Consider the following 18,451-nt stretch of genomic DNA (forward strand, 5'->3'; position numbering starts at 1 on the left):
AATTTTTGATTTTTCTTGGTCGTATGTCCTCAGAAACTTCTTCGAATGTCTCAGACCGTTGCAGAAATTCCATTAATTATTAATATAATTTTACAATAAATTTTTATTTTACTGATACTCGTAGTAATCTATAAACGTTAGTAAATTGATTTTGTTTTTAAATATTAAAAATAGTAAGTACTTGGTTGCAATTTACCAGGAATTAGATGAATACAACCCTAAAACAATAAGTGATAGTATATCTATCATTGTTATTAGCTGTATATGATTAAGTATATAAGATTTAAGCATACGTGATTATGCTATTCACTAAAAACTACAGTACTGATTTAAGTGCAGGCAAGTACTATATTTATATTTCTCTGCGAAGAATTGCCATGGACGTATCAACTGAACCGAGGTATTGTTATATTATAATAGTTACATAATAGTTACGATGTTAACATATCTAACATAATTATTGTTTTTCAGAAATCTTAATGGAGGGCGCGAGGATGTTTTGGAACAATCTGACTATTTTATGGCAACTGCATTTTTAACTGCTCAACAAAGCAGAGACCCATGTACACAAGTTGGAGCAGTTATAGTGAACGAACGTAACATCATTGTTGGAATAGGACATAATAAAATGCCTAACGGATGTGAAAATTTTCCTTGGTCTAAACAAAAAAAAAGCCTAAAGGATAAACATCTATATGGTAACTATGCATATAAAAACTAATACAAATTTAAACGTTTTAAAACTGAGTCGATGTTCTATTCTTTTAGTATGTCACGCTGAAATGAATGCAATTTCAAACAAGAATATGACAGATTTAAAAAACTGTACTATCTATGTTACTTTGTTTCCTTGTAATGAATGCGCAAAAATTATTATACAATCAGGAATCCGTACAATTGTTTATATGTCTGATAAGAACGCATATACAAACAAAACACGAGCTTCGAAAATGATGTTTGATGCTGCAGGAGTGACCTACAGGTATATAATTTGTATAAATATTTTTTTTCTACACTTACGAACATATTTAACACTCAACAAAAAGATATTCCAACTTTTATTATAGAATAGTTATTTTCTATATCAAATAGACTTATTTTTTATTATATGCGTTGTTTAAATTTATGTTTCTTATTAGATATATAAAATTTATGTATAATAATCTAACAATATTTATATGTAAGTGTTATGAAGGCAAGATTTAAAATTTGAAATTTACGGTTGAAATTTGATATCGAAGCATTTGTAGAATGTAGAATGTTTAGGAGGGGAGTTAATCACCGCGACCTTATAGATCTATTGTGTGCTCCCCTTTTTGAGTTATAACGAGTTACAACTCATCATACAGTCTCAGGGCTTTAACAAAAGTCAGTATCTGAAACGCTTCCACAGAGGTCAGTATGGCACGAAAGGTCGTCGTCTCGGCGCACTCAGTGATAAGGTGTTCTGGTGGTTCCCCATTTTCCCCACAGAATCTGCATTCGCCGTTGTTTCTCAGCTTCAACCTACTGAGGTGTTCGTTGAGGAGACAGTGTCCTGTTAGAAACCCCGTGACAATCCGAAGATTGTTTTTACTTGTATCAAGGAAAAGCTTTGATTTTTCTCGGTCGTTAGTTCTGAGGAACTTTTTCGAGTTTCTTAGACCGTTGGAGGACACCCATTCCAAGTTACGGATCTTCCAGATTGTTCAGTTCCGCTTTCAGTTGGTTCCCGTTTGGAAAACAGAACGGTTCTGGTCCAGTTAGTGGAGTGTTCGCTCCTTTCCTAGCTAGATCATTTGCTTTTTCATTGCCTTCTATCCCTTGGTGAGCAGGCACCCAGAGTAGGAGGACTTTATTTTCTTTGCCTAATTTGTTGAGCTTCTCTAGGCATTCTTTGACCAACTTCGAATTGATGGTTACTGAGTTGATCGCGTTAAGTGCTGCTTGACTATCGGATAGGATGGCAATTTCCTGTTTTTGATAGTTCCTATCTAAGATAAATTGTACGCATCTTTCGATAGCGTAAATTTCTGCCTGAAGGATACTGGGGTAGATGCCCATTGGTTCGGAGTATTTAGTTTTCGGCCCAAATACTCCTATCCCTCTCCCTGCTTTGGTTTTGAAAGCATCAGTATATCACGTGATGGTATGGTCTTTTATATGCTGAGTAAGCGTTTCTTTCTTCCAACCCTTTTATTACTCAATACTATAGTGAGGTATTTCTCAAAGTTGTAAATTCTTGGTATGTCATCCACTGGGAGTTGGAGAAGTGGAATTTTCTTTTTGAGGGTGTTCCAAGCCCCTGACCTAAAAATTCTCCCAGTACTGTTTTTGTTAATGACCATTTTAATCATTGTCGCATTGGCATATCTACCGACGACAATGTGCAGTGGTGTTAGGTCTAGAATGACCTCCATTGCTGCTGTTGGACATGTTCTCATGGCGAGTAATGATAAATATATATTTTGCCCTAATTTATTTTAAACATCTTTCAAATCAAATGTACCATGTATCATATTCCTGAATCGATTTAACGAACTTTTTATTTTTTACCCACCCTGCATGTTACTTTGAAGTACAGGATAATCAAAATTGTTTATGTAATAATAATAGTCATTACTTTTTTTTGCAATCAGGCCCATCAGGTAATACACACATCGTATATACGGAATATATTTTTTGTATACAACCCGCTTATATAAAAGACAGACACAATCTATTTTTGAAGTGAAACTTCTTAACACGGGTGTGACACAACACGCGACAAAACAGGCGGGAGGTAAAGTGCCTACACATTAGAAACCGCCTAGACAGCCTACAACTTAGAAAAAATCATCCAATTTAAATGAAATTTGGTATGTCGATAGATTGGCCAATGTTGACACGTGTCACTGTGACAGTTAGTTTTGACAGTTGACAGTAAAAATTTGGTGGGTCCGCTATGTAAATGTTACGGTCAAAGTCCGATGTCCGGTTAATGTCGACATTAACAGGTTAATGTTTGGGTTATTTTTTGGCTGTTTTGTTGTGCGTTATTCTCGAGATTAACCGGGTAATGTCGACATTAACCGGACATCGCACCTTAACCGTAACAAAAATACCAGGTTATTAAAATATAAGGCTGTCTCGTAACTCGATCCGCCATTAAAAAACCTCAACTACGTCACAGGTTAGCTTAGGCACGATCGACAGTATAGTTCAACCCCAGAAACATGCCTATGAGGGTTTTTTTTGCGAAAATTTTTTTTTTGAAAATTCGGAATTTTTTGAATTTTTTTAGTTTTTAGTTAAAAAACATAATTTTTTGATAGTATGGCAACATAGGTAGTAGATTAAATTTACAAAAATGAAAATCCAGAAAAGATCCAGTGGTTCTCAAAATTTGAGCTAAAAATCATTTTTTTTTTAATTTTCAAAGTAAAATAACTCCGTTATTTTGAACTTATTTGAAAAACGATAAAGAAAAAATATGTTTCTTTTATCGAGATCTACCACCCCTTAAAATACTTGCACTTATTTCTGGGAAACCCTGTATAATCATATTGTATGTTTTAGTCAATTTGAACCGAAAAATAAAAGAATAATTGTTTTCGACTATGATGAAATCAATAGGAAGGAAGAAGAAGTCACGCCCACGGATTCCTGCACACCTGCTAAAAAGATCAGGCCATCCTGATGGGAAGATGCGGTCCTTGCAGTTTCCACGAGCACCTGCACCAAGCCGAGGAGACTCTTTTCTCACATTTTAAATTCATTCCATTGTCTTTACTCTTACTGTAAACATCTTGTACTTTATTAAATAAAATTAAAATTTATTTTTTTGAAAAGACTCTCCTGTTTTCTTGAAACGTAATTAAGAGGAACTTTCTAATAGTTCCAGTGGACAATCCAGAATTTAATAATATAATAAATACCAGATTAAAGATTAATAAATATATTTTTGAACTATTACCTAAGTATGTTTTATTAAATAACTTGAAATATTAGGAAATAAAAATATAAATATAATTTTTTAATCTTCCTCAGAACAACCCCACTAAGATATATAAATCTCTATAAAATTATAAAAATTAAAGTACTATTACAGTTTTAGGCACTCGCTGACGATGCTAAGGTAGTTAGCGAAATAGTGTTTTGGTGTAATAAAGTTAGCAGTATCGGAGATATTTAGCACAAATTAAAAAATTGTACCTTTAGGGGTGGTTTTCGGGTACTTTGCACGCTCGGCGGGGTGGGGATTTTTAGTATGTTAATCTGGACGACAATGACTAACTATCCATAACATTTTTTACGGAATTTTGTTTCACGAGCACCATATAATTCAAAATAAGTGTCCAGGTCTAACTAAAATCTACCCGGTACCTGGAATAGTAGGAAACGAAATAATCAATACATTTCATTGTCAAAAGTTAAACATGTTTACTAGAGTATAATCGAAAAAAAACGGCGTCAGCGATGGCTATGAAACGAAGATCGCTGTTATTTTATATGTAAATTTATATGGGAAATGTTATCGATCGTCATTTCCCAGCCAACTGGACGCCTTTTTTTTCGATCATACATAATTATTGTTAGACTAAGACTAAAATAATAAATTTGAAATGGTTTTGTTGCAAGGGATTAACAGAATGCTGTTTTATCGTAATTTGTTCGAAGAAACATTTATGATTAATTAAAAGAAAAATTAAAAGTTCCTAAATTTACTATTTCAGTCAAATAATTATCTACTCAATATGTTTATTTTCTGTCGATAATGGCATGTATTGACTATTTCCATTCTAAATATCTTGAGAACGGTTGCTCGTAGCGATTTTTGCCAAGCTTTCTTATGTAAAAAATGACAATGTATATTTTTTCACTCGGTAGCTTTATACAAGTACGGACGAACAGTTATTACTCTTTAAAACAGTTAAAACCATGTATATGGCCTCCCCTACAAGTAGGAGTCTTATTGACATCGAAATCAAATTTTTCATAGCAAAAAACACCCAGATACCAATTTTCATCCAAATATTGACCTTAGTTCAGAAATTATTTGGAAAAGAATTAAATAAAAATAAACTTTTTACTTATTTTTATCTGCAGAGTATGCTGCCGAAGTTTCCCGAATACTATTCGGACCACCCTGTATAAGGATAAGTATAAACACAATTAAAGTTTGATACCGATTTTCTTCCAAATGAAAGATTAGTACAAATAAACTTATACAAAAGGATATAAATTGGCTATTCAATTCAGCTAAGTCAGTAATTTTTCGAAAAAAAAAATATAGCTTATATCGCTGAAAAGCTTAAAAAATGGCGCTTTTTGTGAAATCATGGCCAACTATGGTTTCCATTAAAAAAAACAAATTATATTTGTATCATATGTCGAAAATGACAGGCTTTAGAAAAAATCGGAGGACACAAACTCATGAGGGATGTGATTATCTACAACTTTTATCTGAAAACTTTTTGTCTAAAATAGATATTAATGGAATTAGGGACAATTTTTAAATTAGCCAAAAGTTTTTTTTTAAATATCTAGTATGCCATGAACTTTTTCAAAAATCTGAAAGGCGCATGTTTATGACCCCACAAAACTGCAATTCTTTCCCCATTTAACCGACTCTCTATCTCCAGTAGTTTCCGTGATACCCATAGAGAACATCTCTGGTTAGACTAGCAACCATCGGCCTCCACATGACGCAATGTGATGTAAAAATTCTTCTTAGTGACTGAATATTACAATTAATAATGTGATAATTCTGCCCTGCCCTCGTGAAAACCGATTCGAGCCCTGTCCCACATATGGCCTCCCTTCGTTTGTTAACAAATGAAATAAGTCTCCGTGCGTCGAACAATCCAGACTTTCGTGCAATTGATATCGATTAAAACTCGGTGTAACTCGCCTTATGTCCTTCTCTCTCCGACTCATATCCAGAGACAAGGACCACAATACGACAGAATGACTACGAATGCTTCAAAGGGTAGAGGGGGAGAGTGGCCGTTTTTCAAGAACCCGATATTATTATGTGTTTACTCTGACGGGTGGTGAATATAAGTCGCCCCGAACGGACTCTCTTAGTGGGGTTGGGGTTAGTATTAGGGGGGGAATATAGGGTATTGTTTTTCGAAAAGGACGTATTGTGCGGAGGGAGATGTGTCGATACGATCGCTTTAAATTGTCGGGTTTTCAAACTCGTTGGAGAAGGAAGGAAATTAAAAATAAACTAATTTTATAGAACTCTCAGATGCAAAAAAACGCAATGATAATTTGTTCGTCAAGTGTTATATTTTTGATTTTGTTAGCAAACTGTATATAAATCTACCAACTTTAATTCATAAACTCAGTTTGTTACAACATACATTTGGCCTATAATAATACAGGCTTAATTGAAGGGTTGTTTTTTACCTTAACTTTAAAACACCCTGTGCAATATTTTCGTGAGTAACTTTTTCTAAAACATTATTTTTCGATCAGAACCATTTCTCCTGAGCATTTTCTTTTTGACTCATGTCAACACCTGCAAGACTCAGGATAGTTTTTATATATTTACGTAGAGTTAGCTTCTTTTTGTTTCTAGATCGGGTTTATGGTTTCTGCTACTAGAACTATTCCCTATACTATAGGAAATCATCATCATCATCAGCATTTTCAACTTATTCGACCATTTCCAGTTATGGTGTAACCTCCCTCACATATTTAGATACTCTCTTCGTAGTTGGGTTAGGTTGGTTTGGCATTGTTGGTTTGGCACGAGGCACCATTGCAAATGGTGCTAAGTGTCTACGGGTAGTCATATTTTAGTCATGTTTTCATGGCTAATCTTACTGTAGGCTTTGCCCGATAATTTCGTTTTCTTTTTTATTACAGTCACCACAATAACATCCTTTGTTTATTGTTTTCTCCGGGCCAAAGTGATAGCAGCGAGGTATGTTGGAGTACCTCCGCAGCGGGTTTTCGCTGGTAATGCTCGCGAATTGTGAGCTACTGGTTTACCAGGTTGTAAATGGTGCCTCGTGCCTCGTTTGTTTCTTCGTCCCTTGGACACAAATCGAAAAAACAGTTAAAATTTACTACTATCTGAATATGTAATTTTATACTTATATCAATGTTCAACCATCCTGTATATTATTTTTCATAAACAGCGTTTTTTGTTAGCAAATATTTTCACTAGAAATAAATTTTGCGATCATTATCTTATCAGTGAAAAGAATAACATTCATAGTAGTTCTGTATACTATGGAATTAAACGGTACGTATACTTAATTGAAAGTCACTATGGATATTGCTAAACAAGGTATGTACTTTAAATTTATTTGTAAAGAAGTTCGTCATTGTTTAGTTTTTATTTATTTTTTTATCAGTGAAAAGAATAACATTCATAGTAGTTCTGTATACTATGGAGTTAAACGGTACGTATACTTAATTGAAAGTCACTATGGATATTGTTAAACAAGGTATGTACTTTAAATTTATTTCTAAACAAGTTCGTGATTGTTTAGTTTTTATTTATTTTTTAAGATGATTCTTAAATGGGTATAAACATTTTACGTTTTCAAACTTCAAAAAGGCATTTAAAAAAACATATCGTATTTATTGAATATTTTTGTTGTCATATTCATACACTTTTAATTTTTGTATAGTTCACCTGCGTCGCGTCGGCTTGCGACGAACTTTATTTTATAATACTTTTCAGATGGAGTAAAATTGATAAGCAATGCCAATCTTGTTAATACTTGGCTTGATCATAAGGACAAGAACTCAAAATTATTTGTATTTCAAAAAATGTGTTCTTTATTAGATATTGATGAACCTTCCAGTCAAATGAGACACCACTTGTGCCTGAAACAGCCCACTATGTTGGAGCGAAACATCGCATAAAAAAAGTTTCCATCTTTCAATTTATTATAAAACCTCATACCCAGAAAAGGAAAATAAAATATATGGATATGGTCTATTAAAGAGGTAACTATTAACATCCGAACCCCTCATACCAACAAAAAGAACAGTAACAACGCAAAGGAGTAACATATTAGAAAATGATGTACAGAAATATCTTATTATGTGAGGATACTTCATCTACCTGTAATTTGGATATAAATTTGGAAGATTCTGTCAGCAGTGATTCTTCTGAATCAGAGTAGTTACGATCTATGCATTTTGTTGTCCTAAAGTAAATTTATAGTATCTTAAGTTTTTTTTTTTAATTAAATACAGCATTAATGTTTTTTAAAAAAAAAAATTTTAAATATAGCATTAACATTTTTATATTAGGCTTATATTCTAGTAATCATGTTCTAATGATATTTAATTTTTTTTATCACAGGGATTTATTTAATACACCGTTTTCATATTATAAATTATTATTTTTTTAGACGGAACACAGCTCCAACATTTTTATTATTTATAAGATTTTTTTCATAAACATGGGACTAAGAACATCATTATTTAGTACAATGAGAGTACTCATCATTTGTGTCAAATAAACCTAGTCTCAGAGAAAGATAAAGATTTTTATAAAAGAGAAGTTTTGCATTTTTGTCCTCTACAGCCATCTGTTCGAAGCGCTGTGTGGCGGTGAGTTCAACGTTCAACAATCTTGTTTTCAATTAATTATACAAAAATGTATTAAGTTCATATACCATACGATCGAAGAAAAAATGATTTCCAGATGTACTCATCAGGGTTTTAATTATTAAGACTGTAATAATAACACATATACACAATACAATGGGTATGGTTGTTGTAGTTAAAATACAAATACAAAATAACCCTTTATTCAGTTCCAATTTTGTATCAAAATGTAACATAAAACCTGCCAGTAATATAAAAAAGAAGTAAAGTTTTATATGTTAACCTTTAAATGGTTTACTATAATAAAATTGTTGGGATATAAAACAAGAAAAAAAGAAGAAAACCTTAAGTTTCGATGTATATAACGTTTCGAAATTAGGTAGTTTTGTGGAAGGGAAAAGTTTGGGAGAGAAGTAAGGGTCGAATTCAACTAAGAAAGTTTTCAGACTTTCCCGAAAACGTGATCTCTTTAATAACTTTTGTTTTAGATATCGGCAATCTTTCTCGAGTTTTTTTGACATAAACTTTCCTTTTTTCAGTTCAGTTTTCGGTTTTCTCTTTAACTTTTGAAATGTAAATTGTTTACGTCAGAGCCCGACGAATGATTGTTTTCATTGGGGACCATTGGGGACCTGTTTAAAAAATAATTTAATTAAAATTATAAAATTAAAAAAAAAGCAATTTAAGTTACTTTTCGTTATGAAAAGGTTTCGACGCCTATAGTCATATAAAGAACTAGCGTGTACCCGCAACTTCGTTCGCGTCGAATTAATCATTTGGAATGGTGATGATAAAATAAACCAAGAATTTCCATTAACATACAAACTGGATAAAATTTTCTCATATTTATGTCAGCACGAGAAAAAACAATATGGCTATTTTATTATATATAACTTGGTAATATTTGAGGGGTAGTTTCATCTCGTTGGAATTTGACTTTCAAAAAGTCCGTTTGCAAAAATAAGCTTTTTACGTCAAGCAGTTTAAGCAGAATCGTGATTACTCAATGGTCATATTTTATGAAACACCCTGTATAAATTTTTAAAAAATCTTGAAATATGTAAAACAACAAAATAAAATATACGTGTTTAAGAGTTTTTTCGAAAAACTCACCGGTTTTTAAATAGAAAATATTCTAATATTTGAGGGGTGGTTTCACCCCCTTAGCATTCGAGTTTCGAAAAATCTCTTCTTATCGAATCTCTACACCCTAAAGTCAATCCGTTTTCCAAAAATCAGCTTTTTACGTCAAGAAGAATCGTGAATTAATGACCAGATTTTTCAAAGCACCCTGTATACATTTTTAAAAAATCTTAAAATATGTAAAAAAACAAAATAAAATATACGGGTTTAAGCGTTTTTTCGGAAACTTGACCGTTTTTTAAATAAAAAATATTGCAATATTTGAGGGCTGGTTTCACCCCCTTGGAACTGGAATTTCGAAAAATCTCTTCTTATCGAACCTCTACACCCTAGAATCAACCTGTATGCCAAAATTGAGCTTCTTACGTTGAGTGGTTTGAGCAGGATCTTGATTAATCAGTATGTCAGTCACTTAAGGATTTTATATATTACTATAGATTGGTGAAATTTTCTTTAAACGCAAAAAATATCTAAAATTCGAATCTTTGCAGTGGAGTGAAATTTGTGTTTGGGGAAGTCGAGGGTAACAACTATTAGTCCAAGAGCTGGGAGTAAAATGAACTGCCTGATAAGTTACCAGAGGTTTGATGTTGGAATTGCAATAGCGTAGCATTACCTAGTATAAAACCACTCATCTGTCGAGTTTTCGTGGTCACCGTTGCGATATACAGGGTGTCCCATTTTGATTGAAATCATACAGTCTCCGTTATTAGTGAAGATAGAAGAATGCGGTTTGTAGAAACATGTCCTACCTTTTGTCAAACGGAAGATGATCTAAACAAAATTTTCATAGCCCTGTTCGTTTCTGCACTACAGAGTATTTTTCAAAATTTTGCAATTTAGGACACCCCCGTATCTCTGTTATTGAAAAAGATATCGAGAAGGCGAAAACTGTTTCTTGTAGATCTTTTTACGTATAATACAGTGGCGTAGTCTGTTTTTCTACGAAAAAAATATTTTTGAAAATATAAACTAAAGTTTTGTTTTCCTAAATAGAACACCCTGTATATTTAAAAATCCTTTAATCTGGTTTGCTACGTGTTTCGCAAAAATATATATCCCTCTATATTTATTTCCACTATTTACTGCAATATTTAAGAGTTAACATTTTCTTATCAGTAGGCCATGATCGATAATCTCGAGCATATGAAATATAAAACCGCGAATATCTGCAAAACCGTTAAAAATGTTAAATTACCCTAAATACAAAAGAAAGGTTTGTTGGTTTGGTTTGGTTAGTATTTTTAATATCTTGTATGATTTACGATTATCATATAATCAAGCAAAGTAAGTACAAACCATCTAAAGTAAATAACTAATTAATTATATTATAATTATTATAATTAATATTAATATCTCTGAAACTATCGAAATATATTTACTCTTATCTAAGGATTATGTAAAGTGATCTGAAAAGATGCCAAAATTGCAATAATATAAAATTAAAAAAAACATCCCGGTCTACTCACACTTTTTTGGGCCACCCTATAGATTTTAAAACATTTTCCTGAAATATATCCTAACCTACATACTTTAGGTTTCCACTTGAATAAAATTCCCAAGTTTTTTATTCTAGGAGCTACGGATGCCCGACGCACTATTGCCGGACCATGTATAAGAGAATCTGACTTATGTCTTTCATAAAAAGACTTTGTCTATTCCAGACTAAAAATTTAAATCACAAATCATTTTGAAAAAGACTTAAATTTTAAGTCTTAAGTCAGCTTTCGAAAAATTACTTAAAATCAAATGACTTAAGTCATTAAAATTATTTAAATAAAAAAAATTGAGTTTTCTCTGAGCTTGCAGTTCTGTTCTTATGTTTATTTCATATGTCGCGGACATGTTTTACTGTATACAAACCTCGCCAATATAAGCCAAAACCCTTAAGGTAAATATTAATAATAAATAATAATCTATTCTTACTACATTGTACTTACAAAGCCTAGAAAAAATCTATAGTAATATGAAAATAATAATTAATACAATGAGATGTTCCCACAAACTGTAAAAGTCGCTTTCATACCCTCCAACATTATCTTTTGGATTAAAACGCCGCCGCATTCCTGATGACGTCTCCTGCTTGTCTTTTTCCACCGAGTTTTCCACTTTTGTCCCTTTCTCGTTTTCTCTCTCACTTTTTCGTCATCCCTTTTAGGGCGACGAAAACTACGAACAGACATCTCGAATGCGTCACGACGCGACGTCGATTTTTAAATATCCGCTCGACTAGGAAGCGGAGCTGCTTGCTCTCTTCGATGTAGCCGAATGTTATGAGAGGATTTCCAAAAGAGTCGACATACTTAAATATCGATTATTTTAAAAAAATCACCATGTAAACAATATTTTCTAATGTTCTAAGAGTATTATTTATTTAATAATATATATATTTTAATGAACCATCCTAAAAACAGGATCATCAATGTAATTGGTGAACCTGTTTACTACCCCCGAAATGTACTGACCAAGATATATCTAAATACCAAAATAAATAATATTAAAAAAAGAAGAAAGACAAACCTGACCTTAGGATTTGGTATTCAGTGTGTTAAATTCAGGAAGGTTATATTATTTATTATTATGGCGGGATGTTACTTAACGTTCAGTTATTTTACAACAGTTATTTGGAAATAAAAGGTCTTAAAAAAACTTAACAGTGGAAAAAGCAGTCTGCTGGCCGCGATTACTCGTGATTTAAAGTCAGGATCACTGCCACAAACCGTTGCCCGGTTTTAAATTTAAGCAGGTTTTTAGGCTTTTTTTATTATTTAGCATATAACAACCACTGCATAAACAGTAGTCTGAACAGCTTTTGAGAGTGCTTGTTGCAGTGGGTCGCTGTTTGTGACTAGAAAGATGCGTCCTCACTGAGTCGACACTGTCGATCGACCCTGTCTATCGACGCTGTCGACTTGGTGTGTACGTCTGTCCGTCTGAGGATCCCATTCGGGTACCTCTATCCACGTGCCGAGTTTTGATCCAATCGACCCATAAATAAGAAAAATCCTAATTATTTCGTCCATTTAGAGGCAACGCGGCAACGGTTCGAAACGTCGAGGGCGTCACCTTGTAGCCCGTCCCCAATTATGCCAAAATCAACTTACATTTTTCTTCAATATCAAATCGTTAGTCCCACCCTGATGAAGATGTAAATGAAACGACGTATCCAACTTTGCAGGGTGGGACCGTGTGCACCGTCACTCACATAGCCTACCCACCAAATTCGGTCGCGATCGGAAGACATCAACTTTTGACGTTTTTTTACGTCAAAACTGTCATAGTAATTTTTTTGTTGGCTATGCGGACCCAAGTTATCCCCGTTAATTACCTAATGTCATGGTCTCATCTCAGGTTTGGTCTTCTTCTAGGTATCTTAATTCCTTGTGGGTACCATGTACTTCTAGGTATCTTAATTCCTTGTGGGTACCAATTTTTGTGGTCCATCTATTGTCCGTCGTTCTTGCCTGGTCTCCTGCCCATTGCCACTTGAGGAATTATTACCTGGGTTTTTGTCGTATCCACTTTTTTCATTTACGGTCTCTCTTGGTTATTCCCAGCATATTTCGTTCCAAAGAGCGTTGTGCGACCTGCAGTTTCCTTATAATGTCCGTTTAAAGTAAGACTCCAGGTTTCACATGCGTAGGTCATGACTGGTAGTACACATCAGTCGAATTTAAATCAGACAATTTTTTAATTTGATTCATTGATTAGGGGGTTTCGTAATGCACAAAACTTAGTCAAAATATAATAAAAAGATGGCTTCAAGCCTCATCTATATACCGAGCTTCAGCCCCCCAACTCATATAGGACCCGAGTTACGATGCTCCAAGATCGCTACCACTTTTCCTTTCGCGTCTCGTGTGTCACGGACTTCAATTTTTACTCCCATCGCGCGTAAAGAAGTTTCACTTTAAAAAACACCTCACTTTACTATACTTCATTGTTAGTCAGTACGCAGTTTGTCGGGTCAGCTATAGTTAACAATAAAATACACAAAATCATTTTTTATAACGATATAACGAATAACGATTACAATTCCAAGTATTATTTAGAAATGACATTTTTCAACAAGTCACTTCAACAAGTCACTTTTTGTATTAACCCATTTAAACATAAAAAAATAATTTTATAACAAGTTCATACTATTCTTCCGGCATTTACTTTGATCCCTATCACGTAGAAACCCTTTCCACCCCCGTTACACCCACTCACCCACATTTCAAACCGCGTAAACCGCCCACGTCATACAAACTTGCTTTAACAAACCGTTTGCCGCCCCCAAAGCGAATCATGCTTCTTTTCTAAGCGTATAATTTCGCCGTGGACTCGTTTTGCCACCGTTTGACGTCGCCTTATCATAGCTCGTCATCGTCGATCACGATCATTAGGATTCGACCGGTGAGACGCGTCATTACGCAAAATGACTACCTGTCACTCTCTTGTTACTTGTCCACCCACGTGACCTCCGTTAGAGCGAATAGGTGGATATTACGGTGGGTAAGTATATGAATTTGTTCGGCGTCGGTATGGATATAGGTAGATCTTATAGGAGGTGGTCTTTCTAAGTGATGCATTCATTATTTAAACTCAAACGCGTTTGATGTGTTGCGTGTAATATATAGTTTTACTAAAATGATATTTTTAAATTGAAAATGACAATTTCTTCGAGTCCCCTTCGAAATAAAGAATATTTAAAAGTTCGCCACATTTAACCAGAAGGTTTCGGATCCCTTATTGATGATCTACTCCTAATGGAACTCGAAAACATATTTTTCCAGCAAGACGAGGCACCGTCTCACGACTCTGAAATTATCAGTAATTTTTTGCAGCAAATTTACTGTCTGCCTTTACTTTTTTACTGTCCTTGGTCCCTGTCCTGATCGGGTATTCTAAAAGGGTACCCGAAAATGGGTGCCCAAAACCAAATAGTTTTGCAGCCAAGTAGTATTAATGCAGACATGGAACATTTTTTAGTTTTAACATGAAACATAACAGTTTTATAAAATTCAACGCTAGATGAACATTTTCATATACCGGGTGCGTCTCAAAAGTGGCTCACCCCTATAATTTTTTTATTTTTTTCAGATAAAAAATTGAGATTTGGTATGTTAGTATATCACATAAATTAGGATTGATTGACGTATTCAATTGTTTTCGGTCTCTTCCTGTTGCCCCGGAAATTTGATTTTTAAATGACACCCTCGGTATTTTGTTACTTTATTCGATAGAAAATGACACTCTGAATAGAATGACGTATCATGTCAATTTTTGACATTTTCGCATATGGTTTATTTGAATTCTAACATGACGACAATTTGACTCGAAATATGTGTGTGGTATCAAATTATTCGTAAAAAAATGCTTTTTCCAAATATGTTAATGAGTCACCCTCGTACCATTTGAAAAAATTAAGATATGATTAAAATACAATTTGGGCATCTTTTGACCGGCCAGGACAAGACACTAAGAACATTAGACAATCAATTCTATTTTCCAAGGCTCCTTGACTAAAAATTAGTATTTTTAAAACGACCATGGCACTCTAGATTGAAATTTAAAATGCAATTTTGTTTTAAGCAAAAATGTCAAAAGTTGACATATCATATGTCAATCTATTCAGAGTGTCATTTTCTATGAAATAAAGTAAAAAAATACCGAGGGTGCCATTTAAAAATCAAAAGTTGTGGTTATTTCCGGTGAAACAGGAAGTGGCCAAAAAGAATTGAATACGTCAATCAATCCTAATTTCTGTTATATACCAACATACCAAATCTCGTTTTTTTTATCTGAAAAAATAAAAAAAATATAGGGGATGAGCCACTTTTGAGACGCCACCTGGTATATCTTTTTATAAATTTTCTTACCCAGCTAATTAATTTAGATCAACTGGCGACACCATTTTTTCAAATTTTCACTAATAAACGTTTCCTACGCGTTCTACAATCAAGTGGAATACCAAAACAAGTAAATCATGTGTTTATTAAACGTAAATTCTTTGCGCCATCTATTATGAAAAATTTAAATTCTCAAAAAAATATAAAAACGTTCCTCCATTTAGATGTCCTTTTATAAGAACAGCAGGCATATATTCCGGTTTTAACCCGAATATGCCTGCTGAATTGGGTGAATTTTTAAAAACTATATCTCGTGGAGGAATCGAGCAAATATATGCTATATTCTTGGAAATTTAATTTTAAGTTCTTTTTAATGAATTAAAAATATGTAGTGTGTCCCATATAATAAAAATCAAATTTTCTGTTCATAACTCTTAAATTATTTATTAATTTTAAAAGATTTTATGAAATTTTAAATGATTTCCGTAACAAAAAACTTTTCTGCAAAAAAGTTTGCAGTGATTTGTTAAAAATTCAAATTTTTTGAAAAACACCCCCTTAAACACCCCGATATGGTAACAAATGTCGATGTGCGGTTTTTACCATCATGTTTTTGTTAAAAATTGATCTCCAGACACTGATATTAGTTTTCGTCTCCTTTTATCTCCTATAGACAAGGATGTCTCCCTTTAAAAGTGTCCAATTTGTCCCACCCTATACAGTGTTAAAAGTAACAAGTTTTGGTGTATTGTGGTAAGCGATTATTTTATTTTGATATTCGAAGTCTTTGTATCCAGAACTTAGTAGCAGTTAATTTAAGTATATAGTTTAAAAAAATCTATTAGCTATTTTAATTTAAAAAAAAATAAATAGATTATATTTAAACAAAATATTTCTCGTGATCAGAAAGATTTGTTCCCTCAAAAAAAGAAAGAACCTGATACTGTACAAAAGAACATTAAATAAACACAACGAAAATTAATTCATCTCAGTTTACTCATTGTTCCTCTACAATATGTACATAATCGAAAATAATCTACTCCCTCTTTCCTGCGACACTTGCAAGCCGAAAATCAATCTGCCACTGACTCATTCATCACAAAAGTATCGTTTTTTTCACTTCCTTCCATCGGAAAAAACAGCCCTCGCCTCGACGTCCATTCTCGTCTCCGTCTTTCACCCCGATTTCCCGTCTAGGGAGCTTAGACTGCGTCTAAATTAACCGAAGATAATCCCCTATGATGGGTGCATATCGACAATAGTCGATTATGTTTTATTCGCCCTCTTATACTGTTGCGTGGCAATTTTAAATCAAAACGGGGTGAAACGCGGGGTTATTTTGCGGATGGTTGGGGGTGAGCGAGGGATAAAGGGGAATCAGGGAGATTACGGAGGTTTGGCATCGAGAAAATAGAGAGCCTTGTTGGTGTGATTGATCAAAGTGGAAGTGAATGTCTACTATTAGAGGTTATTTTCATTTGTAAACAAGCTAATAACACATAAAAAGACCGTATTATGGAATGATCTTTGGGAGTTAGAAACTCGAATTTGTACATATTTTTGATCTTTTGAAAAATAATTTATGTATTTATTGCAAAATTCTTATTGAAATTCTTATACAGTATGTCCCCGGATTGTCTTTACAAGAGGAAAAACTTTTTTATTATTAACATTTTGAGAAAAATGCATTCTTCATAAAAAAGTTTGCTTATTTTAAAATGGTTAATCCCATTTATACTTTTTCACATTTCCTTACCGTTTTAGACAAAATTAAGAAAAACATGAAAATTGGTTGAATTTGAAGTCCTAAAAATTAAAACGCGTTTCTATGATAATAATACAACTTCGTTTTACATTATTTGATAGATTGTAATTCATAGAATTTTAATTAACGTCCTGTTTTTTGTTGTTTTAAAACGTTAAAGAAGCACAACATTTATTTAGTTTAATGGAAAAGGTGATAATAGTTACCGGAAAATATCATACTTTGATTTTACAAAGATCTAGATATATTTAAAAAGGCAGAAAGCTAGTTATAGTTTGGAATACTATTCAACGCCCATATGTCAATTGTAAAAAAAGGTATAAGACCATGCATAAAAAAATGGCAATTTTGGCATTTTGCGAAATGGTTTGAAGAAAAAAAGTTGAAGTAAAGAACGATAGGTGAAATAACGAATATCTAAAGAGACTATTGGAAAAAAATGTCGGTTTGTGAGAAATATTATCCATTACTTCACACCGAGGGGTGTCTCACTATTGGAATTACATGTACATTTTCTTGGCAGTCGCTGGCAGTCATTGGCAGTCTTATGGCAGTCGCCTATAATAATTACATGGCAGTCATAGGCAGTCTTCTTCGTAGTCATTGGTAGTCGCTTGACAGTGAAAGCTAATTTTGGCAGTACGTGTACATTTTTTACCCGAGTGAGACACCCCTCGCTTCACACTAAATATATGGTGATAATATAAAATGGTAATATCAAAAAACAACTCTATAAACGTGAGTCTCGCTAAAGAACGATTGCGAAATTGGTTGATATAGTGAATTCCCATAGATGATGTCTATAATCAAACTTTGTACAGGGTGAGCCTTAAATAAGTGCAAATATTTTTAGGGGTAGTATATTTCGACCAAAGGCACATGTATATGCGGTTGTTTTCGCAAAAAAAAAATTGAAAAATTTAGAAATTTTTCAAAATTTTTCTTGCATTTTTTTTAGTTTTTAGTTAAAAACCATAATTTCTTGATAATATGGCAGCATAAGTAGTAAGTAGTGTATTAAATTTACAAGAATGAATATCCAGTGGTTCTCAAAATTCAAGCAAAGAATCAATTTTTTTCAAATTTTCAAAGTAAAATAACTCGATTATTTTGGACTTATTTGAAAATCGGTAAAGAGAAAATATGGTTCTTTTATCGAGATCTACCA

At 33.2% G+C, this 18,451-nt stretch overlaps 1 protein-coding gene across 1 annotated transcript; it reads left to right on the top strand.

The window, feature by feature from the left end:
* The first annotated feature begins 262 nt into the window (after positions 1-262).
* On the top strand, positions 263-3,811 carry LOC115887362 (deoxycytidylate deaminase-like). The gene is made up of 4 exons (XM_030906782.1): positions 263-400; positions 472-698; positions 769-982; positions 3,538-3,811. The coding sequence occupies exons 1-4, from the start codon at positions 300-302 to the stop codon at positions 3,656-3,658; spliced, it is 663 nt and encodes a 220-aa protein (XP_030762642.1). The 5' UTR covers positions 263-299; the 3' UTR covers positions 3,659-3,811.
* The last annotated feature ends 14,640 nt before the right edge of the window (positions 3,812-18,451 follow it).

This window comes from Sitophilus oryzae, unplaced genomic scaffold (assembly GCF_002938485.1).
Source record: "Sitophilus oryzae breed Bouriz unplaced genomic scaffold, Soryzae_2.0 scaffold_562_pilon_pilon, whole genome shotgun sequence".
Taxonomy (NCBI): Eukaryota; Metazoa; Arthropoda; class Insecta; order Coleoptera; family Curculionidae; genus Sitophilus; species Sitophilus oryzae.